Source organism: Anastrepha ludens, chromosome 2 (genome assembly GCF_028408465.1).
Source record: "Anastrepha ludens isolate Willacy chromosome 2, idAnaLude1.1, whole genome shotgun sequence".
Classification (NCBI taxonomy): Eukaryota; Metazoa; Arthropoda; class Insecta; order Diptera; family Tephritidae; genus Anastrepha; species Anastrepha ludens.
Window position 1 is genome coordinate 122399198 of NC_071498.1, and position 27703 is coordinate 122426900.

Here is a 27703-nt window from a genome sequence, read left to right on the forward strand (position 1 = left end):
GGTCTCACAAATAGCTCTTAACAAAATTAATTAAGTCTACACGTTGACGCAGAGAAACCTCAAGATTGTAAAGGATGGCGGCCGCCGTAGCCGAATGGGTTGGTACATGATTACCATTCGCAATTCACAGAGAGAACGTCGGTTCGAATCTCGGTGAAACATCAAAATTAAGAAAAAAAGAAAAACATTTTTCTAATAGCGGTCGCCCCTCGGCAGGCAATGGCAAACCTCCGAGTGTTTTTCTGCCATGAAAAAGCTCCTCATAAAAATATCTGCCGTTCGGAGTCGGCTTGAAACTGTATGTCTCTCCATTTGTGAAACAACATCAAGACGGACACCACAAATAGGAGGAGGAACTTGACCAAACACACAAAAGGGGTGTACGCTCCAATTATATATATATATATGTATATATATATATATATATATATATGTAAAGGATGAGCTCTGGTGGCATCACAATGGGACTACTCATTTCTAAGCGTGTCGGATGACAGCCACTCAACCGAACCTAACCTAACCTAGTTAAGGTTTGGACTCATATCTTATAGTATATGTCTGTTTACAACAAAGATTTTTCTGTGATGGGAAAAATCGTATTTCAGTCAAATGAAGTTCGTTTCTTTATTGTATTTCTGGTTTACCTAGCGCCGGTTAGTTAAACTTAGATATTCTGAAATAAAGCATATTCGGTTAAGTTAGGCTAACCTGGTTGGCTGAAAACCATCACATAGACCTATTGGTCCTTAGTGGTACCAAATGAAGCTTGACCCTTACGTTCCCTTGTAGAAGGCTTCTTGTAATAAGTCTGCGTCTTTTGCGAATCTAAGATAGCTCTGAAGCTCTAACCCCGAAAGCCATTCTAACCCCTCATATTGAAAAGCTCCTAAACATTTCATTCGGGCAGGGCACGAACATAAAAGGTGTTCTAGAGTTTCCCCCTCTTCTAGTTCATTGCAAAATCTGCAGCTATCATATTTTCTAATACCCGTCTTGTATGCGTGTGCCGCTACCAAATTGTGGCCTGTCAGTAAAGTATATTAATTAAAATTAGTTTAAGATTTTTGCTGACAAAATGCTAAAGCAAATCTCTTGAGGATAAATTTAGTACCCTACGGTTGGTGTTTTATTTTTTTTATCAAAACACACCATCATAGCACGATTTCCGGAGAATGCTCACGGGCATTCTTGCAAGCCATTGCAGATTGTGCAGTCATCTGCACAGGATTGGAGTATCGACTACTGACTGTCGTCGTTTCCGCAACCGATTTGCGGAGACTCCAATACACCTTATTCTTGAATGCGGCGCTACAGCTCGAAGGGTGAGATACCTCGGCCAATTGCAGGCATAAGTAAGATAATCCAACCCAGCTCTGTGTTAAGCTTAATAAGGGAATTGGGTATGCGACAATTTTTTGGATGAGGTACTGTGATGAGTAGAGGGCACAAAAGCCATGCGCTAGAAGTACAAAACTCAAATCTATCTATCTAATAGACTTGAATATAGTGTTTCTCAAATAAATATGATCATTTGTATCTATTCTTACCTAAGCATCTATTCATAACGATCATTGGAGCATAGACGAGTCTTCTTGTAAAAAAAAAAGTCAACTAATATACTGATTTAAATTTTCTTACTGGCATTATTCTAGTCAATAGCGAACTAGTATGATTTGTTCCATTAAGTACCAGTATCTAGAATATTCCATACTAGAGTGCCTTTTCCCTGCAGGGTCGTATCAAGTGCAGACCGGTATGTGTGCTTGATTGTTGTATTGGTCGCGTTGCACATCGTCATTACGGGATTCTCAACTAAACGACCACAAAGTACGTGGCTGTGAATTTAATTGCCTTTTAAGTGAATCGCTCTTTGGCTCCAGAGTAAACAACTAAATTGCGCTAATGGCGACACTCATTTGATATGCGACGCATGTGACAGATTATCGAAGAGTGGAAAGGTTGGCTTGTACTTGTGTAAGTAGTAGGATTAAGGGAGCAGAATATAGTTTTAATTTAATGGTTTACATGTAGTAACGCGTATCGATCTTTAGATAGTCCCAACCATACCTATAAAGCCAAAGCACGAGTATAGTGCGTAATTTTTTGTAATACTTTTTTATAATAAAATGCGGATAAATGTGCGTTAGGAAAAGGTCGGCAACTAAAGTGTTAATTATGTAAAGAGCTTCAAGTAAGTTTGTGTATTAGGAATAGGGATCAAAAGGCCAATATTGCATTGCGCACATGCAAAAACGTGGTAGGAATTAAATGGAGATTAACACCTCGTATTAAAAATTGGCTTTACGATTCGGTAGTTCGACCTATTTTGCTATATAGAATACTTGTGTGGTGGTCATCAACTCAAAAGGCACGTCATATGAAACTGCTGAGAGCTGCGTTTCTATGCATTACAGATTTAGATCTACCCCTACGGGCAGGGGTTATACCTACCTGCTCTAAATCTGGTAGGAAAACACGTGGCCGCCGCTTCAGCGCTTACCCTTAATAGTTTGGCGCTATGGAAGACTTGGCGATTCGGCCACGCTGCTATACTACAAATGTGCTAAGAGTATTTCTAATCAAAAAATTGGCTACTATTTCCCTAAACGCTCTTCAATACACTCATCCCATCGAGAAGAGAGGGACAAACTCACAGACCATGGGATGAAAAGAAATACATTTTTACACAGCTGGATCCAAGTTAGGAAATAAAATTGGCCATGGAGTGCTTTGAAAAAAATTAGAACTTGAATTATCTGTCCGATTTCCGAACTACTGATGCGCCCACCAAGCAGAAATCTTAGCCATAAAAGAGGCAATCTTAACATACACCCCGTAACAAAAACTACGACAAATATCTTCTCGGACAGCCAGGTGGCCATCAAATCAATGCAGTTATACTAAGATCAAAGATTGCTCAGGAATGCCTGGCAGTTCTAATTGGTATTACCACCATCTTGAAAGTTATAGTGATACTAATTTTCCACTTCTTGAAAACAGAGGCAATATTGATATTTCTTTGGCAGCTTGCAAATTATGGATAAAAAAAATATTCTCCTGGATTTTAATAGGACATGGGAGAAAAAATACTTGTGCTACAAATAAGAGAATTGCACAATCTCTCAAGGGAGAACATCTCGAAGGTCGTGGCTTGTGTCACCGGTCATTGGATGTTAGGTAGGCACTTGTCTAGGCCAGGAGCATTCCTCATAAATACTGCAGAAGTTGTAGAGACGAGGTAGAGGAGGAAACAGTGTTCTACTGTAATTGCCCATCCTTAGCTAGGAGTAAAGCAAGGTTGTTAGGAAAATACTCTTTCGACTCTCTTACGGAACTTTCTGTGTGGTGGATAATATCTATCCTTCGTTTCCATGAGGCCTCCTGTATTACTCAGTGGTACCACAACTGACCTTCCTGGGCCAAGTGAGTTGGTTATACTAAACCGACTGCCATAAAAACGAAACCTTGTGTATTAAAAATATCCAAAATTGGCCAATGAAACGTTTTGTTTAGTGTTCTCTCATATTCTCCAACACTTGTTAAAATCTTGAAACAACTTTTCATAGTCCGAATAGTTGAATAGAAGTTTTTGTTTGTCATATCGTCCAACGTGGTCTGCGGCTGCTATGCGACACTCTTTTTGGCCCAACACTCGACAGTAATAGTTGAGACTGATTTAATGAAATTAAATTTTCAGAGATATATTTTTCATTAAAATGAGAAGGTATCCGTTAGAGTGATGAGAAATTCTAAGGCAGGATTTAGGATATCAAGACTAAGCAAGCTCTTCTCGGCTTGCTGTGAGCTGACTAGAGGGCGTCAGTCGCTTATTACAGTAAGTAGGCTAATCTGGATACTCACAGAGAGTCGTCTTCATTTCGATTAGCAATTGACTTTTGAAAAAAGGGGAACTTACTTTGATTGAAAAGTAATGAGCCTTTCCGCGCGGAGCGTCTGCCAAGCGATCAACCGAATCGGCTGGTGGGGAAAAATGATCGTTGGACCTTCCCCTTCCACTAGAAACCAGTCCCAGTTCGCTGGCTACAGCGGTCAGTCAACATCGCTCCGCGCGTGAAAGCTGTTTTAAAAGTGTGTTAGAATTTTACAGTGGCGAAAATGCAGCGATCGTTGGAGCAACGTTACTCGATCAAATTTTGCGTAAAGCTAAACAAAACGAGTACCGAAACCATTGGCTTACAGGGACCAATCTCTGTCCAGTGCCCAGGTAAAACGGTGGCACAAGTCGTTCAAGGAAGGCCGGGAGGACGTCGGCCCGACCTCGTCAACAATTGGACCCTTCATCACGACAATGCGCCGGCGTACACCGCCTTCCTCTGCACCTCTGCATTGGTCAAGATGGGGGTTCTGGTGCTTCCCCACCCTCCCTACAGCCCAGACCTGTCCCCTCCGGACTTCTTCTTGTTCCCGCGCCTGAAATGAAAGCTCAAGGGGAGCCAATTCGACTCCATCGAGGCGATCCCAAAAACTGGGACAGCCGAATTGAACGCGATTCCAGCGGGTGAGTTCAAAAAATGTTTCCTGCAGTGGAAGGAACGCTACCAGCGGTGTATTGACGCTCAAGGGTCCTATTTTGAAGAATATTAGTTGTATAAGCCAAAAGGTTTAATAAAACTGCTTAAAAAAATAAGGCTCATTACTTTTCAATCAAACCCTGTATTGATGCGTTAAACAAAGATTTTTGCGTCGGGTTTGCGTAATGGAAAAAACAATCACTCCAATGAAGGATAAGCTTCGGATAAGGACTCGCCCTTTTGATGACGACCCTCGCTTAGGCTAAAACAGGAATAAATAAAGAAATACTAACGAGATAATGAAGTACTGATCAAATGGGCGCCAGGTTCAAAGAATACAAGCCATTTTTCTGGAGCAATAGAGAGGGAGAAGTATTGCTCATGTGTCAGTTTTATTATGTGAGGTTCCGATTTTTAGGGTAGCAGGGAGAGCGATTAAAGTTTAAATACAGTTTCGCTTAAGATGATGATTAACTTAGCCAAAATATTGGTCTGGTTAATGGACATGCAGAGATAGGATTGTGGTAAAGTTTCCTATGCACCGCAGGGGACATCTGTGACTATCAAGAGTCCTCTTAAGGAGCAGCGAGTTTCACATTATCCAACCTAAACTATGTAGAAAAGCTACAGAGAATTATCTGCAACCTCTCCGTTCCTTCTTCGACTTCTTGATTGGCGTCATACCGTGAGTGATGTTGATTGGAGTGTAATAAAACGCACCAGCAGTTTTTTCTCATGCTAAACGGCGCTAGCTGGAAACACCAAGCGAAGCCAAATCTCTTTCTACCTGTTCTTTCAAACGCAGAGGACCACTTCCTCTTCCTCTGCTACCACCAGCTGTTACCGCATCGAATGTTTTCAGAACCAGAGCGTTTGTATCCATTCAGACGGCAATACCCAGATAACGAAGCCACTAGATCTTTATTCGCTGCACTAGGTTTACCTATGTCGTCTTAAAGCTCCTAAAGCTCATTGTTCCTTCCCCTACGATACTCGTTGTCACTAGCGTGCAAAGGTTCATCAATCTTCCACAGAATCTTTCTCTCGAACACTCCAAGCGTCGCTTCATCGGATGTTGTCATCGTCCAATCTTCCACGCCATACGTTAGACGGGCATGATGAGAGCCTTATAAAGTGGTGTCCCACAAATGTGTATGCTGACCATCCTCGGTACTCATGGCATACACAGGAATTTCTGTGGTATGACGGATTCAGCAATTGATTTTCCGTGTCTGCCATAAATACGCATCTTTAAATATGCTTTGTACACATACTTACATATGTATATGTTCGTGTGTTTATTTATTAATGTAAAATACATTTCGAATATGAGTAGATAAATGCGACAACTTATAAATAAATGTATCACATCACTTCAACGCTACTCAAAGATAATGGCAATTAATTAATGCATGAATTTTCATTACATATAAAATTTCATATTCAATACATTTATCTTCATTTATTTCCACTCAATAGAACGCCATACATTTCACTTGCTGCGCGCATTCAATTATCCACTGAATGACGAAATCATCAATCAAATCCATGCATATGTATGGGTGCATATTCCATTTACATACATATACTTGTAACGGCTTATAATGCCTCAATAAATAGTTATTATACCGTACATGTGGTGTACTTAATTATCCCTACATGACAAGTAGTAAGTTTCTCCCATTAACCCCTCATTAATGTCACAATGGGACACCACATACGAGTGCATTCATACAGAAAATACTTGTGACAAGGACGCAAACAATAAGAATTCGTATAAGATTTTGTCGTCATTACTGGTAAATACCGACTCTTATAAATAACATGTAGCCATTTACTGCAGTAACTAATGACTATAAACGACCCTCTATACCACAAAAAGACTAAGCTTTTTGACTCATTTGAACAATTTGGGAACTCAGTATATCGAACCAATGCAATGACGGCGTTATACTCCTGCAAAATATTAATTGAAAAAAAATCAGAATGGAATTGAGAACAATACAGTGACTCCACGCAGCAGTAGTTAAACCAATTCTCTACTATGATTTTGTAGTATGCTGGAATACGCTTGAGATGGGTGTGGACATTAAAATAATTGACAGGGTTCAAAAACTTGCATCTGTTCTCATAACCGCTACAGTGTCAACCTACGCCATCGAAACCATTTTGTGCCACACTAAAACTTCTTCCATTAGATCTGCACACAAAATATATCACTAACAGTGCGGCAAAATCTTATGTAAGTATGCAAACATGGGCTACGGCCGCTGTAAGATCCTGGCTGGTATTTCGCAGCTGCCGGACTGGTGAACTATGCACTCTCGCCTCATTACAACATTCACGACTCTCCTACCCTCAAGTGAGGAATGGAAATGGGATGATGTTAGACAGGGCGATGTTAGACAGATGACTCAAAGTAGAGTAGGCGGAGGTGTACTTTACGTACATCTGAGGATCTATTTTAGTTTTGGGCTTCACAACGACTGGAGGTCTTTCTGGCTGAACTGATGGTAGTAATGAAAGCCGTGGCACTGGTACAGTGTGATGCGATACCTAGAGATGATATTTATATTTTCAGTGATAGCCAGGTGGCGATAAAATCTTTCACAAAGCAATCGATAACCTCTAAGGTATGAAATCCCGCACATCCTTTAACGAAATGGCTAAGTCATTTCGCGCAAAAGTAACATGGGTTCCTGCACATGGCGACATAGACGGGAACTACAGGACAAGCGCTTTCGGGCTTGTAACCTGCTTATTTTTGAGGACATTTTAAGAACAACGAACGAAAGATGACGTAATGAACTTGCGCTACCTTCAAATTTGCCCCTCAGTTGTGGGCGACACTCAATGCTAAACGCACAGAACCTCTACTAAGACAAAATATGAATAGACTCAGCACACTTCCTTCTATTATAACGGCAAACTTCCGAATACACAGATACGGCCAAAAGATGTGCGTGCCGACAAATGACTTCTGCAAAAGCTGTCCAAATGAAGAAGAGATGATCGCGCACCATCTGTGTCACTATACTACATTCACCATTCAGCCGCTGATTTACCACTTTAGGCAAAACAATTTTGAATGAGTTGGAAGATTTCAGCTCTGTAAAAATTAGGGATATTCTAAAATGTTTTAAAAGTACACACTGATTTAGGAGAGATAAGGATAAGTCTTGCACACGGCATCACAATCGGCTATGAGCCTGAGTGTGTCCCATAGTGAGCAACCACTACAACCTAACCTAACCTGTACTGGTCCAGCATTATCACATTGGAAAATAAGTAGATATTTGGGTGTACAAAATTTAATTAATGAGTCACTTTTATTAGAAAATTGTGCACTTTGGTAGCTAAATGAATTTCAAGCAAAGAGCTGTGATTAACTTTTGTGTTAAACTTAGCTGCCCAAACGAGGGCCCACTTGGACAAAGAATTAAATTCGTTCGTTGTGATGACATGCAGAGGAAAAACAGTGGGGGAAAACAAAACAAAAACCAAAAAGGGGACGGAAAAAGACGGAAAAAGGAGGATGATGACCAAATGGTGACTAATTACGTTGACCATTTCAATTGCTTTAGAAATTCGCCAGGTGCGTAATGTTTCAACCGGCTATATTCGTCGGTAGAGCAAAAAAGTGAGAACCCAGATATCAGAATCTTGGAAAAAGGTGCTGAGACGATTCCACCTCGTCCTCCAAAATGCTTGTACAGAAAGGGCTTGAGGTAATCCTGAATCTCAACACATGGATACCTAACGAAAATGTGCGGTAAGGAAACCCACCAAATTTGAGATCTGCAGTTTTTTTAGGCCTCAAAAACTCCCTCGACCGCCCCCGATCTACCTCAGATCGATCTCGCGCTCCATTGCTTGTCTGTTTGTCTAGTTCGGCTGTCTAACTCACAAGTGCCAAATATGACTGACCTACAACGGGTCATTAATTTTGCCCCACCTTGCCTATCGAAGAAGAAGCTAAATGTATTTATTACTAAATATATTTCTTACAAAATATATTTACAAAATATATTTCTTACAAAATATATTTACAAAATATATTTCTTACAAAATATATTTACAAAATATATTTCTTACAAAATATATTTACACTATTGTTCTCACGAAGAAAAAGTGCAGCTTTTTTGATACAGAGTCTGCTATTATAAGGATACTATATTACAAGTTTCCCCTCAAAAAGGGCCCTTGCAACTTTTGTTTGGCTGAAGTACTTAGTTATCAAGTTGGGAGGAGCCACGCCATAGTTTCAAACGTATAGCTGCTTGTACTTATATATCTAATGCATTACAGTTTAATGAATATTTTGATATCAATGGTCAATAGTCAGTCAATTTGTACAAATAGCTCTACGTTGTTCGAAAAATAGTTGAAACTTCGCAGTAAAAAATTGTTTAAAAAGATTGGGAGCTAAAATTTGTTCAAGTAACAACATTTGTGAAAAAGTATTAAGACGTAAACCATAAATAGAAGGAGAAACTTGACCGAACCCCAGTAAAGGTAGATGGAGCCATAAAAATAATATACTTTCAAAATATTCCTTCTTTCTCTTCGCATATGAGGAAACATATGCTGTTTCGGCAAAAATATTACTTCAAGTTTAGTTTTTGTGAGCGATTAAGCTATTTTTGGTTTGTAAGTTAGGAAAAAAATTAATAAACATGGCTATATATAAAATAAGTAAAATAGGAAAAAAATAAATAAATTAAGTCAACCAAAATATTTGCCAAATGAAGCAACAGGAGCTCTTCTACGTGAAGGCGGTGATAAAGATACCGGTAGTCTCTCTGATATGAGTGATGAAATGTTGTGTCAGAAAGGACTGCCGACTAATTCTCGTATGCCAGTAGTTCTGATGGGGAGAATAATAATTAATAATAATTTTTTTTCTTTGTCGGGACAACTACCAAGTACAGCACTCAGACAACATTGAGTACTGCACTCGGATTCCCTTTTTAATTTTTTTTAAATCTACTCGACCTCCACTGAGTAGATCTTGAGGTGCCAAGGAGCCAAAGTGGTCGCTTCTTAACACATCAGTGCCAAAGACCTCAAGCCTGATACTTTGCCCATAGAAAGAGTCCAATTATTATTAATTATTATTACTATTAGACTATTTCGCACTGCGACCAAAAGAGATGCATTGTGCAAAGCCTGCCCTTTATTTTTAGGCTTTTAAAAAATTTAGCACATTCTGGGGTGTATTAAGGAACTAATTCAAATGAATGCACGGCAATGCCACTAACGTACGTTTTCTGCCTAGTGCAAGGCATTCACAAAGAATCTATTCTTAATTTTCAGTGTCCATACCACACAATAATGTTGTTTTAAAGTTCCCTAAAGTGTTAAGAAGATTCAGGCAATCATACCTATACAAATGTTTAGGTGATTACGGGACTGCACTAAGCAAGTCCCGAAATGCCAGGATGAATGACTATCGTTATGTTGGCAGTCTTTGCATGTATTATTGTCCGTATGTATATTTTAAATAAAAATAAATAAATAATTGGCACGTATTTGTGGTGCGTGTCTTGATGTTGTTCCACAAATGGAGGGACCTACAGTTTTAAGCCGACTCCGAACGGCAAATGAATATTTTACTAGAGTAAAAAATCTTGGAGGATGGTTCCATGTGTAGAAGTCCACGCAAGTGGGGAAAGTTACTGATCGCCATTCACTTGGGAGTGGCCAGGACGATTCTTCTACATATGGTTCAAGCAGCTCACAACGGCCGGGATTAGCCCACGTATCCTCTGGGTAGCTTCCGAACACCCGTTCGGGAGTGAGCTAACGTGAGAAGGCGAAACATTCCAGGATAGCTGGTTGTGCGCTGGGTTTGGGACCCGCCACTTAAAAAATCCCCCCCAATGAAAAGAACTGCAAAGCCTCGGATGAGAACTGCCTTTACTGATGACGACCCCTGCAAACGAAATAAGGAATATGATTTGAGGGCATGCACCTGGAATGTCCGGTCCCTTAATGGGGAAGGTGCCTCTGCCCGGCTGGTTGATGTCCTCGTGAGAGTAAAGGCTGACATCACTGCCATCCAAGAGATGCGATGGACGGGGCAAGGTAAGAAAAACATAGGACCTTGCGACGTCTACTACAGCTGCCATGTAAAGGAGCGCAAATTCGGTGTCGGATTTGTTGTGGGAGAGAGACTTCGTCGCCAAGTACTGTCGTTCACTCCGGTGGACGAGCGTCTCGCAACAATCCGCATCAAAGCGCGTTTTTTTAACATATCGCTAATTTGCGCCCACGCCCCGACGGAAGAGAAGGACGATGCGACCAAAGATTCCTTCTATGAGCGCTTGGAACGTTCCTATGAGCGCTGCCCCCGCCACGACATAAAAATCGTGCTTGGCGACTTCAACGCCAGGGTGGGCAAGGAGGGAATTTTTGGTCCCACAGTCGGAAAATTCAGCCTGCACAACGAAACATCCGGTAACGGACAGAGGCTGATCGACTTCGCCGGGGCCCGAAACATGGTAGTCTGCAGCACCAGATTCCAGCATAAAAAAATCCACCAAGCTACCTGGCTGTCTCCTGATCGAAAAACGCGAAACCAGATCGATCATGTTGTGATAGATGGAAGACACGCTTCTAGTGTATTAGATGTACGTACGATCCGAGGACCCAACATCGACTCGGATCATTACCTTGTTACAGCCAAACTGCGCACCCGCCTCTGTGCAGCAAAAAACGTACATCTACCTGCGCAAAGAATGTTCGACATTGAAAAGCTGCAATCACAACAGACAGCCAGAAGATTCGCCACTCGACTCTCACTCCTGCTCTCGGAGAGCACTGCCCAACAAACCGGCATGCGGGAGCAATGGAGCAACATTTCTCGCTCCCTACGTACCGCCGCCGAAGAAGAAATCGGATTCCGGCGAGCCCGAAAAAACAATTGGTACGACGAGGAATGTCATGCTGCCGCAGAAAGAAAGGATGCTGCCTATAGAGCCACGCTGCGATCGGGCGCAACGCGAGCCATGTGGGATCGCTACAGAGACCTGAAAAAGGAAGAGAGACGTATTATCCGACAGAAGAAACGAGAGGCCGAAATACGTGAGTGCGAGGAGCTTGAGATGCTGGCCAATAGGAACAACGCCCGAAAATTCTACCAGAAAGTTCGGCGGCTTACAGAAGGTTTTAAGACCGGGGCGTTTTCCTGTAAGAACAAAGACGGCGATCTGGTGACTGACGTACAGAGCAATCTTAAATTATGGAGGGAACACTTCTCGAACCTGTTAAACGGGGACAGCTGCGCATGTCATAGAGAATGTGAAGATCCCGATACCCCAATCGTTGACGACGGAATTGTCGTTCCGTTACCCGACCATGACGAGGTGAGAATAGCAATATCACGGCTAAAGAACAACAAAGCCGCGGGCGCCGACGGACTGCCGGCTGAGCTATTCAAACATGGCGGCGAGGAGCTGGTAAGGTGCATGCATCAACTCCTATGCAAAATATGGTCGGATGAAAGCATGCCTGCCGATTGGAATTTAAGTGTGCTCTGCCCAATCCATAAGAAGGGCGATCCTGCAATTTGTGCCAATTACCGCGGGATTAGTCTTCTAAATATCGCCTATAAGGTCCTAGCGAGCGTATTGTGTGAAAGGCTGAAGCCCACCGTCAACCAACTGATTGGACCTTATCAGTGTGGCTTCAGACCTGGAAAGTCTATCATCGACCAAATATTCACAATACGCCAAATCTTGGAAAAGACCCATGAAAGGAGAATCGACACACACCATCTTTTCGTCGACTTCAAAGCTGCATTCGACAGTACGGAAAGGAGTTACCTGTATGCCGCTATGTCTGAATTTGGTATCCCCGCAAAACTAATACGGCTGTGTAAGATGACGTTGCTCAACACCAGCAGCACCGTCAGAATTGGGAAGGACCTCTCCGAGCCGTTTGATACCAAACGAGGTTTCAGACAGGGTGACTCGCTGTCGTGTGACTTCTTTAACCTGATGTTGGAGAGCATCGTACGAGCCGCAGAACTTAATCGCTCAGGCACAATATTTTATAAGAGCGTACAATTGTTGGCGTATGCCGATGATATTGACATCATCGGCCTTAACAACCGCGCTGTGAGTTCTGCCTTCTCCAAACTCGATAAAGAGGCAAAGCGAATGGGTTTGGTGGTGAACGAGGACAAAACGAAGTACCTCCTGTCTTCAAACAAACAGTCGGCGCACTCGCGTATCGGCACTCACGTCACTGTTGACAGTTAATAGGACTATGAATAAGTTCGTGCGGTTTTTTTTCGAAATTTGAAACTTTATTGACGTAAAATGGTTACAAATTTAATATTCAAAATATTGTCCATCGCTTACTACTACTTTTTCCCATCTTTCTGGCAATTCACGGATTCCCTTTGTGAAAAATTCGGTCGGTTTTGCCGCAATCCACGAATCGATCCATTTTTTGACTTCATCGTAATTACGGAAGTGCTGGTCAGCCAGGCCATGTTGCATCGATCGGAAGAGATAGTAATCGGATGGCGCAAGGTCTGGACTATACGGCGGGTGGGGTAGGACATCCCATTTGAGCGTTTCTAAGTATGTTTTGACCACTTGTGCAACATGTGGCCGAGCATTGTCATGTTGCAAAATAACTTTGTCGTGTCTATCGGCGTATTGCGGCCGTTTTTCTCGCAGTGCTCGGCTCAAACGCATCAATTGTCGTCGGTAGACATCCCCCGTAATCGTTTCATTCGGTTTCAGTAGCTCATAATACACAACACCCAGCTGGTCCCACCAGATACACAGCATAACCTTCAGGCCATGAATATTCTGCGCCGACGTCGATGTTGAAGCATGGCCAGGGTATCCATACGTTGCCCGACGTTTTGGATTGTCGTAATGGACCCACTTTTCATCGCCAGTCACAATTCGATGCAAAAAACCCTTTCTTTTGTGCCGTTGAAGCAGTTGTTCGCATGCCATAAAACGGCGTTCAACGTCTCTTGGCTTCAATTCATACGGCACCCAATGGCCTACCTTTCGGATCATTCCCATGGCTTTTAAACGTTTGGAAATGGTTGATTGATCAACTCCCAAAGTTTTTGCAACCTCTTCTTGCATTTGAGCCGGATCTTGATCGAGCAATTCCTCCAATTCGGTATCCATGAACTTTGGCGGCGCACCCTCGCGTTCTTCGTCTTCCAAGCCAAAATCACCACTTTTAAAGCGTGCAAACCACTTCTGGCACGTTCGCTCAGATAGAGCATGCTCACCATAAACTTCCACCAAGATACGATGACTTTCGGCTGCTTTTTTCTTCATATTAAAATAATGAAGAAGAATTCCCCGCAAAAACACATTATTTGGCACGAAATTCGACATTTTCAAGTGTGGTAAAAATATTGTTGTTTACGCTTCAAATAAAAAACTTATACTGACGTTTGTGCCTTACGACAGTAGCTCTCCAATGAATGTTTGGAAATGTGGATCGATGGAATAATAATCAAGTTACGCCATCTGTTGTAAAACCGCACGAACTTATAAATAGACCTATTATAATTTTGAGGTTGTAAAAGACTTCGTTTATTTAGGAACCAGCATTAACACCGATAACAATGTCAGCCTTGAAATCCAACGTAGAATCTCTCTTGCCAACAAGTGCTACTTTGGACTAAGTAGGCAACTGAGCAGTAAAGTCCTCTCTCGACGAACAAAACTAACACTCTACAAGACTCTCATCATGCCCGTCCTAACGTATGGCGCAGAAGCTTGGACGATGGCAACATCCGATGAAGCGACGCTTGGAGTGTTCGAGAGAAAGATTCTGCGTAAGATTTTTGGACCTTTGCACGTTGGCAACGGCGAATATCGCAGACGATGGAACGATGAGCTGTATGAGCTTTACGATGACATAGACATAGCGCAGCGAATAAAGATCCAGCGGCTTCGTTGGCTGGGTCATGTCGTCCGAATGGATACAAACGCTCCGGCTTTGAAAGTATTCGATGCGGTACCAGCTGGTGGTAGTAGAGGAAGAGGAAGGCCTCCTCTGCGTTGGAAAGATCAGGTGGAGAAGGACTTGGCTTCACTTGGTGTGTCCAATTGGCGCCGGTTAGCACGAGAAAGAAACGACTGGCGCGCTTTGTTAAACTCGGCCAAAATCGCGTAAGCGGTTATCGCGCCAATTAAGAAGAAGAAGAAGAAAAAATCTTCCTCTATAAACCAACGCATAAGTCTAATTTAATGGATCTTTTTATAAAGAGAAAGTTACAACTGCTGAAAGATACTGTCATGCACTCGATAACTGTACATGTTAATAGTATCGAAGAAAATTATCCCAAAGAAGTAATCGATGCCTATTGGTATCGGACTCATTCGAAAACTCGCACAGAAACAACATTTTTGCTATTTTATAAAGAGTTGAAAATATAATATGTCTTAAGGTTAGGTTAGGTTAGCCTGGTTGGCAACAAGCCACGCATAGACCTTCTGGTTCCTAGCGATACCAGATGGAGACCAACCTCTATGAATACCGAAAGTAGACATCATGTAGGATGTCAGCGCTTTTGGGCGAATCGAAGCAGAGCTGAGAGATCCGCTTTTGAGACGTCCTCCAGACCCTCAAACAATAGGGCTCCCAGGCATTTTGAACACGTTTTTAATAATGCCGGACAAACGCACAAAAGGTGTTCTAATATTTCCTCAACATCCTCTCTGCATTTGTCCGTGTTAGCAAAATGTGCCTTAAGATCTTAACATTTTTCTGGCGCCCCACTCTTTGAGCATAAAAGTGGTGCTGCTATGTAGTTAGAAAATTCGGCAGAATCTCTTTTTGCCTAAGCACTGCATTTAAGTGGTGAATCAAGCTCTCTAATCTCTTGCACTGTTTTTGAGTTAAAAAATCCGCGGGGGGTGTCAGGCTCAATAATTATCTGTATTGCTAATGAAGACAGCATTTTGTCAAAACACTTTTTTAACCCCTCCAAAAATAGGATTAGCCGAACTCTCCAAAATACGCCTCAGTCTCGGCGAAAACTTTGTTTGAACAAAATTTTTTTCCCGCGAGCCATGTCTTCATGTTAGGAAAGAAGAAAAAATTGCAGGGAGCCAGATCGGGTGAATACGGGGTGCGGCACCACTTCATGCAGTTTGGCGGGGACAACTTCGGATGAATGTGCTGGTGCGTTATCGTGGTGAAGCTGCACCTTCCTTTTAGACAAATGTGGCCGTGCCTCCTTCAGTATTTGTGAAAGGGGTCCAATAACTCATTGTAGTATTGTCCAGTGATCGTTCGTGCTTTTTCTAAAAAATCCATGAGGACGACTCCGTTTACATCCCAAAAAATCGTTGCCATAACCTTACTTCACCTTCTTTGGATCAGATTCAACAGGAGAAATCTATTATTTTGATTGTTGCTTAGTTTCTGGAGTGTAACGATGAATCCAGGTTTCATCAGCGGTGCCAAAGTGGGTGACAAGGTGCGTGACGAAGTTAGCAGCCGCATCCACTTGTTGTTGCTTGTGAGCAATCGCAGCACAATTTTTTCATCGCCAACTTATACAAATATTAATTGCCGTTCCGGTCGGCACACCTATGACCTCTGCTACTTCGTGCACTTTCGTTCGTCGATCAGCGAGCATCATATCATGGATTGTTTGAATGATTTCCTCGGTAACCACGTCTTGTGGGCATCCTAGTCGCTCCTTATCAAAGACGGATGTTCGCCCACGTTTAAATTTGTTCAACCAATATCTAACTGTGGCCATAGATGGGGATACGTCCCCATAGACAGCATCCAGGCTTGCTTTTATCTCCTCTTCCTCCATCCAAAAACAAAAAGCTAGTTACCGAACAATACTGCTCTTTCTCCATCTTAGCGAAAATCACGAAATATGCCATACTCGTATAGCTGCCAAATCCAAACTAACCTATCAATCAGTCTGAAATTTGTTTTTTCCTCGACTGATAGATGACAGCACACGATGCTAACACCAACTTCCCTCAGGAACGCTTCTGTCGTCAAACACGGGTACTTATTGAAGCGCCCTCGTAAACACTTTCATGCCGCAACATAAAAATAACAAAGTTTCTAACTACGGTGTTCACTCTACAAGCGAAAATCCAACGGAGTACAAGACATCACCAACAAATATAGATGAGTGCAGCATAGCAACATTTACGAATACGTTTTGCTACCCTACGTGGTTTCCGCTAGGAAGTTTCCTTGTTTCGCTTTCACTCAACCCGCAGCCAAAGTGTCAGTCTCAGTGACTGCAATGCAGTTTAGTAAGCAAAGAGTCGAGATTGTCTGCGGCAAGCCGATAGTTTGCTGAAGAAACGGAAAGAAAATACCAATCTCAGTGTTCCACAGAAACAGCAGAGAAAAAATGTTAAGGCACTTCTGCATTTTAGGCGAAGGTTGAGCCACAATTTCAAATGACAAGCACAAAGTACTTGCATCCTGCTTTCCACAGTACTATTGAAAATTGGCTGGCTAAAAGTGTGTGCGAAGTGTAGCTAGCGCACTTGCCACTAGCGTTTTATGTAGATGGCGGAGGCAAGCCCAGACGATGAAGCGTTGAAAACTTCAATTATGTTTTAATTGCAGCGCTCTTAAGACAACGACGACATGGCAATTAGAGCTTGAACGTGTTGGCAAGATGTTGTGCCAGCATCAGCATGTTGCCAGCGTATTTTAAGCAAGCAGTATTGTGAAAGGATGCTGCTGTTACAGAGCGACCATCATCATTCTTGGTTGGGGGAGAGAACTTGCACATGCACAAAGGGGTATGTGTAAAGAATTAGTTTTGGCAAGTGCTTATTTAAGCAATTTTTCACGTGAGTCTCTGCCTGCTCAGGGGTCTGTCCAGCGTATGGTAAAATGCTGACAAACGATTTTCGCCCTACTAGTTGCTGCACGTGCTGCATGATAACGTCGTAGCCATCGTCGAGGGCGCATATTTGTTCAATTTCAGTTTAATGGACTAATAAATGCACTTTCATTTCTTGTTTTTCATCTTTCGCCCTTTTTCTCTTTTCCCCAACTTAGGCTCAAATTGGAGTACTACGAACAGGCCTGTGCGGTGGATAGTGTGACAAAGAAATGCGCCGGACGACCCAGTGGCTGTCGCACGGCTATGATTGGTATACTTGGTACAATGTTGCGCACAACCTGCGCCTGTCAGGGCTCCGATCCGCAATACCTCTATCAGTGTGTGGGCTGGCGGCGCTTACTCTGGCTTAATCCATGTGTTGGTGAGTGTGCACTTATTTAATTTTCCAAAAAATGTATATATGTGCAAATCAATTAATAATAAATGAGCTTAATTTAATTTCTTTTGTTTTGCTCAAACATTTGTCTTTCCTTTTTTTGCTCTTTTTGCCTTGTTTTCAATGCATTTTCTTCTTCCTTCCACAGTTGAGGCTCAAAAAGATTTTCACATGAAGCGTCTAGCTGAATTGGGTTATCTAACGACTACAACAACTACAACCACAACGACCACGACAACAACAACACGCGCACCGCCGCCACCTCCACCACCCCCCGTATTGACAACAGTTACCACAACAACAACACACCGTCAGCCACCAACATCGCCAAGGCAGACATCACGAAAACAGGCGACGCACATCTTTCGTGGATATCCGGTAAGTGAAGTGAAGCGCCATAATGACGTTGTTAACGATTCTGTCGATTAGCAATAAGCCTTGGCATTTGCACTCACTCCGAGATGTGCGGGTATATTTTACCTGCCAATATTTTCTAATCGATATTTTGATGGCAGCTTAGAGGAGTTTATTTTTGTGTTGCGATTGACGTATAAATCCGAATAAATTATGAAAATGAAGGTAAAATTATAGTATTGTATATTTTCTAGATTTTTCTTTAACTCTAGTAGGACCCTAAGACTAGGTTTTAGTAATCTGTTCGCTTCGAAAAGATGAGAGATTAGCACGGATTTGGTAGGGTTGCTGCCTTTGACAGCTACTACTTGGCCTATGGATATACCTAACTTGCACGTTTATATAGCGATTCGCTTGATACAAGAAAGATGCCCGCTGTAACCGCCACTACCCTGTAGGCATATGCCACATTCTGCCTTGCGGTAGAATTATGTTATGTGGATTCTTTTAGGCTTCTGTGCTCACCCTCGACGAGATGACAACCCAAAGGAAATTGTTGTCAAAAGAATTTTTTAATTTCTATGTTTCTATTAGAAAAAGCAGATAGTCCGATATTTACGAAATAATCCTCATTTCTAATTTCGAAAACTTATTTTCACGATGCCTTAAATTCCTGAAATCAGGCAATATTGCCCATTGCACTTAAGGCCGGAAGATTTTTATGAATTTAAGCAGTTTGTAGAGTTGTAGAGCGAAACAGAATGAAGATCGTTCTTTCCCAGAACATCCGACCCGAATGCGTTGCTGCGTGAATATAATTCGGGATTGCATAGATTTGAATCAGCGTGCATGGAACAGCCAAATGATTGAATCAATTTGTTCTAATAGGGGTCGCCCCTTGGCAAGCAATTCCAGAGTTCCAAATGTATTTCTGCTATGAAAAAGCCCCTCATAAAAACCATTTGCTGTTCGGCGTCGGCTTAAAACTGTATGTCCTTCCATTTGTGGAAAAACATCAGGAGGCACACCACAAATAGGAAGAGGAGCTCGGCCAAACACCTAACAGAAGTATACGCGCCAATTATTTATTTATGTTTTAAGTCTAGCCAAGGTAGGACCGCGGCACCGAACATTTTCTACACTATTATCATCCTCCAAACGAGAGGAACATATTGGATTTTCGATGATGCCCATGGTGACAGTATGTCTTCCATACGGGTTGTGCTCTGTAATTAGTCTTGCCAGGGCGCGAAGTTTACTGATCCTCTAGCTGAGAAGGACACTATCAGATATTTTCAGGAAACACTTGGTGTGTTTTGTAAGTGTCAGCAATGTACCTGCAGTTACCATGAAATGTATCAAAGAGAGCCTTTATGTACTTGAATGTTCACGCTATATTTGACCCGAAAACTGGTCTAGTTGTATACTGAAAATAACCACAGTTCGCCAATTCATCAGCCTTTGCACCCCACAGTGTCCCAGCATCCACATTAGTTAAAGCTCATCCCACTCTGCAGAGGAGTTTAACTTCAGCATGCAGTACTAAGGTACTTTGAAGAGTTGTGGGCGGCTTTTAAGGCCCTTAACAACTTTAGAGAATTCCTCGGCACCTATCGTCAATTAACCAGCCTGCTACTTTCAGTATTGCAAAGACTGCCGATTAAAAGACCTTTGTCATCTTACCTACAGCAGTAAAGCATTTTGTGTTACCATCCAAATGCCATGCTGATCCAGTAACATTTTGCCTCTGGAAACCATTGAATAGATTGTTCTTACCGAGCTCTCTAAAAGAGTATTGCGATCCTCCATTGCTCAGTTGTAGAAAAGCTAACGACATAGTTTCTTCCAGAAGGGATTCCAAGTATCAGCTTGCTCCAAAAACATGAGGTACTGCTTAGATAACCTTTCAAAAAAGTCGCTGTGTAGGTAACTCCGAGCGTTGTGCCACAATCGATGAGAAGGCAGTCTTTACATAGTCTGCTAAGACCCGAGGTAGCAAATGCTATAAAACAAAACATTATGAGCGTTCTATCCATGGTGTTTGTAAAGTTCACGCACACGCACTTTGGAGCCCGTTTAACACGCAAATCATTGTTGGAAACATTTTTCTGCGCAACCATGTTACAGCAGAATACCCCACGATTGGAGTAGTTGAAGCTATGTATATCAGAAAACCATAGTGGATCTCAGGTTCTCTGTCTTACTAAAGGTTCTCTGAGACTATCCAAAACTTTTCAGCACTCGATTTTGCTCAAGCTCAACGTGAGTTTGTAATGTCAGTTTCATATCTGGAGTAATCCATAGATACTTCACTACTACGGAAACCCTTAGATATATAGCTCTAAGCACTGAAAGTCTTAAACCTTCTAGTTTAGACTTCACTGCTTCAGACCAAACCGCATTCTCTGAGGAAAATATATTAGACAAACACATCGGAACTTGCCAATCCGTGTATTTTTTGTTAGACGTCGAGATGAAAGGAAGACGCCGTCATCTGCGTAGGAAACAAGATTTTATTGCCAAATCCGGCGGAAATGTTGTCCTCAATCTCTGCCACATGACCCATACTTGTACGATATACACCGTACGACGACGTGAACCGGACGGTATCTGCTAACAGTCCATTCCACTACATAATTTTGCTTGACCCCCGCTGTGACTCATCACTCAATGCGTACCTATCCCGCGATTAAGCGGGGTTTTCACGTAAAAATTGTAGTAGAAGGCATGTAGCGTTTAAGAACCGCATCTGGGCAACATCTTCACGGATGATTCGAAATTGGATGAAAGGTTGGTGAAACAGCTTTTTGAAAAGATCTCTTCATTTGATAGGCTTAATTCTAGACTTCCGAATTAGTACAGCGTTTTCCAAGCAGATGTAGCAGTTATTAAAGGAACAGTATCGATTGACTTATCAGTCATGTAAAACCCTTTATGGAAATAAACCTTCTTTCTACCTTCTCCCTAAATCTCTATAATCAATTGGTCCTGATAGCCAATTGACTGTAAAAGATCTATAATTAATTGCTTGACCTCCCTTGTGGCTGCATACTTTACCGAGCTTCTCCTCCTATTTGTGGCGTGCGCCTTTATGTTCTTCCCGACCAAAAAAACTTTTTCTTCATTTTGGTGTTATATGTGCGGATATTCGAATTTTCGTACTCCGAATGGTATTCATGCACCAAACCATTCGGCAGTGGCGGCCCTACCGCATCCTTAGAAAGATTTCTTTTTGATAGTGCTCTCTTCTTGGCTGCAGGCATTCAAAGGGGACTCTAAGGTTAATATATTGTAAAGCTGCAACTCTCTAGAGCGATTTGGCCCATAATAGAATACTGTTAACATGACTGTATCTCATCATTTGCTTGATAACCTGTAACAGTGGAAGGAATAGAGAGACAGGATGCAGTCACTCTTCAGCAACTTTTTGTGTTGTTTTGTTGATGAATCTGAAGAGATCCGGAAGAGGAAGTGTATGAACTTTACTCATACTCAGTACATCGCAACCCAACAGCTTAAGTCTAATTCCTGAAAACACCAGACAGCTACAGAGAAAATGATATGCAGTGTTCTCTTTCTCCATATGCCTATCCTAGTGTATTGGGTTGCCAATGATTCACGTGGTGACCATATGCTGATCACAGGCGTTGTGCGCTGTGATTACACCCTCCAATACTCTTAGGTAATTCTTAGTAAGTTTTAGGAGAAAGGTTGCTAGTTTCGTGTTTGGTTATTTCACAAAGCACTTGGCTACCCTGCAGGAGCCCAACTCTGACCAACGTCTTCTGAGTCTTCTTCGTGAGTCCATAGTTCAATCGATGCAGAACTGACTCCTCGATAAGATTTATGGCCTTGTCATATGCTTGCAGAGACTTCATCAGCCAGTTTGTCAGCGAACTGCACTACCACAATGTCTAGCATCCAAATAATACAAACTTTGTTGTGTTTTGCAACACTGTTCAGTTTTATTTTACATTCGTCGGCTAATTTCGAAGAACAGCATGGGTTATCAAAGGCTACTACCCCGCCAATTTATCTCAATTAGCCAGTATACCACATTCGAAATGGCAAAGACTTCCATGACTTCCATTAAGAATACCGTAACCATCTGTCCAGTAGCGTAGGAGCACTTAGTGCCTTCGTCTACCATTCAGATTCACTACCATGACTGGTTTTGGATCTGGTGGAGTAGAAAGTGGGTTGAAATACTGTTAATAGTTTTCTGGTCTTAATTATTGATCTCTCTCTGGGATCAAAACATCATAGTATTTACCGAAGCTAACGTAAGGCACCCGATTACCACCGAAGATCAGAGTTAGGTGTGTGTAATTTGAGTCCCATTTGCGTATTTTTAAGCAGGTTCAGAAGCGAATACTGAAATTCAAAGTATAGATATTAGAGACTCTCTTTCATCGTAATTCGTATAGTATTTAATTTCTAAGGTATTAGGTGAGTTTAAACAAAAAAATATGTTTTTTGCCTAACTGCTGTTATTGAGCCTCCTACCTTCATCAAGTATTTGTACGTAATTTGAGTGCTAAATATATTTCGCTTGCAATCCACCATAGAGAATGGCACCATAAAGCTTAGTTTTGTGCTCTTCTCATAAAAAAAAAAACCCACCCGACCCTTTGGAAATGTGGCCTCCCTAAATTTGAGATTCTCATTGAAGTTTCTACAGGCCAACATAAATATTGTGCCAAAGTTAACGACAATAAAACTCGTTTAACTTAACAGCATTCAGATTTATTTCTACAGCTTCGTTTGAGGCACAAATCACAAAGCACATTGCTGATATTTAAGTATATTTTTCCATATACCAAACTATGTATAGGTATGCGTATATGTATTGTATAAAAAATGTATAGGTCTACAGGAGTAAGGAATTTAAAGCGACATATATGAATGTCTGTGTTATACATAAATATTTAAATTTTTATTCTCCACCTTTCTTATTTACTTTTATGTTTCACGACACGAAAAACATTTACCATTTACCGCAATTGCTCTTCAACTGTAATGCAACAATAACAAATGTAATCCATGATACTTTTCAAAAAAATTCAACAAATTGCAATAACCAACTTCAATAACTGCAAACAATGGAAAACTGTAAAACATGAAACAAATATGGCTAAAAAAATACAAAAAACAAAAATTGCAAAAAACTGAAATGCAGCCAAAGGGAAAATCGGAACCCACATCCATGGAGGACAATTATATCGAGCAGCCAGATTCGATACCCTTGCATAGCGGAAATGAGGAAAACGGAAATGCCGGAAATGGCGATTATCATAGCGGGAAAGGCAAAAGCAACGGCAACGGCAATGGGGGCAATGGCGGCAATGGTAATGGAAATGGCAGAAGTAACGCCAATGGTAACGGTGGAAATGGCGCTGGTAGCGCTACCAGTGCGACTGTCAATGCGGCGCGCCACGGCAAAAATGGCAAAAATAATAAAAATGGCAAGAACTCCAAGCACAACAACAACAACAGCGGCAATGGAAATGGAAATGTTAATGGAAACGGCAGCAATGGTGGTGGTCATGGCGCTGGTGCTGGGGCTGTTTACAAAAACGGCCACGACAGTAACAACCATGTCGCTACAGCGGAAGCAACAGACGCTGACGCCGCCGTTGGCGCAGCTCATGGTAATGGAAAAGATTTTGGCGATTTCGATGATCAGCTGATTTTAGTGGAACAAATTCAAACAACCGAATATGCGGACAACAGTGCAACGGAATCAACGGTCACAACGACCACAACAGCGGCGACTACAACAACAACGCAAGCACCAAGTGAGTAACGAGGGCATACCTGTATATATGAAAATATGTATGTAGATATAAATTTACCCACACAAATGTATTTATACCGATACAGTAGGCCGGGTCGATTTGTGGGGAGGCAAAAAAATCGTCCATTGCTCTGTGAAAATCATATTCTAGGGATCAGAATAAGAAACTTTGCCGAAGGAACCATACCTCTAAAACGAATGTCCCCCAATTTGGGTCGAACTTTTTAGTTTCTTTTCTATAATTCACTTAAATTAATTTTTTCATTTACATATGTTCTGACTAAATAAATTTCTTAAGAGAAAAAATAGATATTATTATAAATAAATAATAAATATTATTTTAAATAAATAAGAATAATGAAAAAACATAGCCATTTAGCTGATTTTTTCATGCAAAGGCCAAAAATGGTGATATTTTGAAATTGGGGGACATCAGAATTCGTTTTAGAGGCATGGTTCCTTCGGCAAAGTTCCTTATTTTGATCCCTAGAATACGATTTTCACAGAGCAATGAGCGATTTTTAAATCGACCCGCCCTACTATACAGTGATGTTCACTAAATTGATGACCTGTGTGGAGTAAAAGTACTTTAAATCGAAATTGGCGACCAAAAATATCCATTATTTTAAAATATTCAATGAAAAATATCAGAATACTTCAAATATTATAGAACAATTTCGAATATATGTTATGGTATGTTAGACAAAGATTTAAAAAAAATGTCGGGCTTTCTTTCTATGGCAGTTAACACTCATACAGGCAAAAATAAAAAACACAATCAACTCAATTTTTGAGCCCCACTTCAGGCTTTTAACTCATTTCATCAAAATTCAATGGGCTATAAAACTGCAGGGAGGAAACTTTGCTAAAGATTCTGATTAAAAAGTGTGAAATGTTGATAAAATTTGTTGAATTTTTTTTTAATTTGTACAAAGTTTGCAATTGAGATTTATATTGTTTTTGTAGCAGAATGAGCCATATTTTCATAAAAAAAATATTAAAAACACAGCAAGCATATAAATCGTCGAAATTTGTTAAGGGAGAACGTCACTGTGAAAATTAAAAAAAATCGATTTTCTTTTGCATAAATTGTTAGTATAACTACTCAAGAAAATGTGGTAAAAATGTTTAAGCGAAATTCGCTTTATTCCCGATTCTATGTGCACTTAAGTGAGCGCCCGTCGGTTCGGCCCCGTAGCGCTTACGATACGATGCTTTATTTCAAACGCGTTTTTTTCGAAACAACTTTTTTTGATACGATGGAAAAGATTTCTCGAAGACTAATGAACCGATTTTAATTTTCTTTTTTCAAAATTTTTGTTATCAAACAACTATTTGTGTTTGTTTTGAAAACAACTATTTTTTTAGGCCTGTTGGAAATCAAAAAAATGGTGAAGAACACACATCGAAATTTAAATCAGCACCATTTTGTCAAAAAAAAAAAAAACAAAACTCGGCTACGTTCAATGATAGCCACTATTGTGTAGATTAATAAAATATTTGATTTTTCGGTTTCAGATGATTACTCACTGCCGAATAGCTGTTACCAGATGACGTCATTTTTTTTAATTCACTACGTTTATTTACGTAAATTTGTCAATTTTCATTATTTTTTAATAAAAGTTTACATCAACATAGTTTAATACTCGTACATATGTAATAAATTGCCCTTTGTCTGATCCTCAAATAATCATTAATACTTACAAAAAAAATTCCCAAAATTCGAATATTTTTTGACCGAGCACAGTGGCGTTCCCCCTTAATAAGGCCCTGTGATATAGTCATGAAACGCATAACGCATTGTATGCGAGGACCAGGTTTGGTCAATAACTATGGTGAAGTTGTGAAGTCGAAGTTCCCGGCTGCCACGTCACGGGGCGGTTTACCACCGAATTCGGTATGATCATTTAACATGTATTCACACACTTGCCCAATCAATCGTTGTTCAGAGAGCAACAAAGCAACATGATTGCTGCGTTAATTTTTTTCGGCTATCACCAACACAATCTTATCGCTAGCCGAAATCTGCACGATAATTTTACATGTATTCACAAACTCGTCCAATCAGTCGTTGTTCGACCGGTAGCGAAGTGTCATTGGTTAATTTTTCTCGTATATCAAGAACACAATCTCAGTTTTTTCGTAAAACAACCACTTCGTGACCCAATTGATTCCCTCAAGTTCACTTAGAGCCGAACAACAGTTTTGGTTTTCTGATCTACTAAAAAAAAATTTAACTCAAATACAAATTTTTATTTCTGAGAGGAAAAATAACGCTTAAGAAATTAGCCTTTGTCATATAATTTCTTTTTTTCCTTGTTCACTCCTCTCGGAGGCATAGGGCCTCGACAAGACTTGTCTTGCGTTGGTTTTGTTAATCTATTTGACAGAGGGATCGCACAGATGGTTGAGGACTTCGCAAAAGTGATGTGTCTGCGCTATTGAAAAGTCTTTATTATCGAGGAAGAGCTTTAGAGCAAACCTGCCGACTAAACGTTCCTTTTAAATAAAAGATTTTTTTTTATTTATTGTAGTTAGGGCAAATGACTGCGTTTCAACTACCAGGTTAAGACTGAATTGCCCGCCTTCTGATAGAATGGCTTTATTTTATACTTTCTTTTTGTCTTCTCATCAATAAAATATATAATTACAACCAAACATTGTTACAAGTAAAAGTCAATAACAAAATTATAAATTCAAAAAAATACTATACAGTAAAATTTTGCTTAAGCTGATTTAAATTTAAATGGGTCTCTGAACTTGACAGTAAGCTATGGTTTTGCTTTGGAGTGAGGTATCATATGACAGAAAAAATATATTTGGTGTGCACCTTTACTTATGTTTTGGGTTTCAAAAAGAAGGAAAAAGAATTTTGTCATTGAAATTAAAGTGTTTATTTGACAACAATGGCATTGACATTGAAATGGTTTAAATAATTTAAGTTTGAGTTCATTTACCTATTAAAAATATATTTAAGGAATTCGAAAGAAGTTTGAAAGTGAAGCGATGGTACTACTACCACGGCTGCCCGCTTCCTCTTGCTGGCGCCACTGATGCAATGCCACTGATTTTGCTTGTTTTGCAAGTTTTTGGAGTTGATGAATGAATTTTTTTCTTTTACAAACAGGAGAAGTAAGTAAGTTTGGAAAAGTGCGAGGACGGTGCTTTACGTGGGATTCGAACCCACAACCTCTGGGACGCCGCTGTCATATTATCAAAAAAACGAAACTCAATCAATAATAATAATTTATGCAAAAAAAAAAAAAAATTACAACTCAAAAGATAATCATTCATTTCATGCATTAATCTCTCTGATCACCGATAATCACTCATTACACACCGTAAAGTGTCTGTATTGGAAAACCCTGTATGCAAGTATGAGTATACAACACCCACTATGTAGTATTGGTCCTGCAGCGTTGATAGAAGGCCCGGCCGACGTGGTTTATGAGCAAATCGTGCGCGTAATACATTTGAGCTGGTGGTGGCTTGGCAGTTTACATTGCAGGTGCACAAGTACCTTTGTAAAATATGCCCATATTTATAGTTACGGTTGCGCTGGTAGTGGTGGTGGTGGTGGTGGACCATTGACCACATACAAACGCCGCTGCGTACAAAATACAACGCCAGCACAAGCAATTTGTTCGTTTTTTTTTTTGCAAAGTTTTTCTTCGTAGCAGCATTTTATTTCGAATGCTACGATTCATTTCAGTATTTGAAATTCTATCAGCGGAAATGGTTTATTTTTATTTTGC

General features: G+C 40.8%; 1 protein-coding gene across 1 annotated transcript in view; it reads left to right on the forward strand.

Annotated features, from left to right (window-relative positions):
- The window catches only part of LOC128854753 (uncharacterized), a gene marked incomplete at its 5' end in the record, with an annotated part of 196228 nt that overhangs the window by 146032 nt on the left and 22493 nt on the right, over positions 1-27703 (forward strand). The window contains 3 exons of the mRNA XM_054089118.1: positions 17577-17782; positions 17946-18175; positions 23331-23949. Coding sequence (XP_053945093.1) covers positions 17577-17782; positions 17946-18175; positions 23331-23949 — 1055 coding nt within the window. The remainder of the gene's footprint in view (positions 1-17576; positions 17783-17945; positions 18176-23330; positions 23950-27703) is intronic.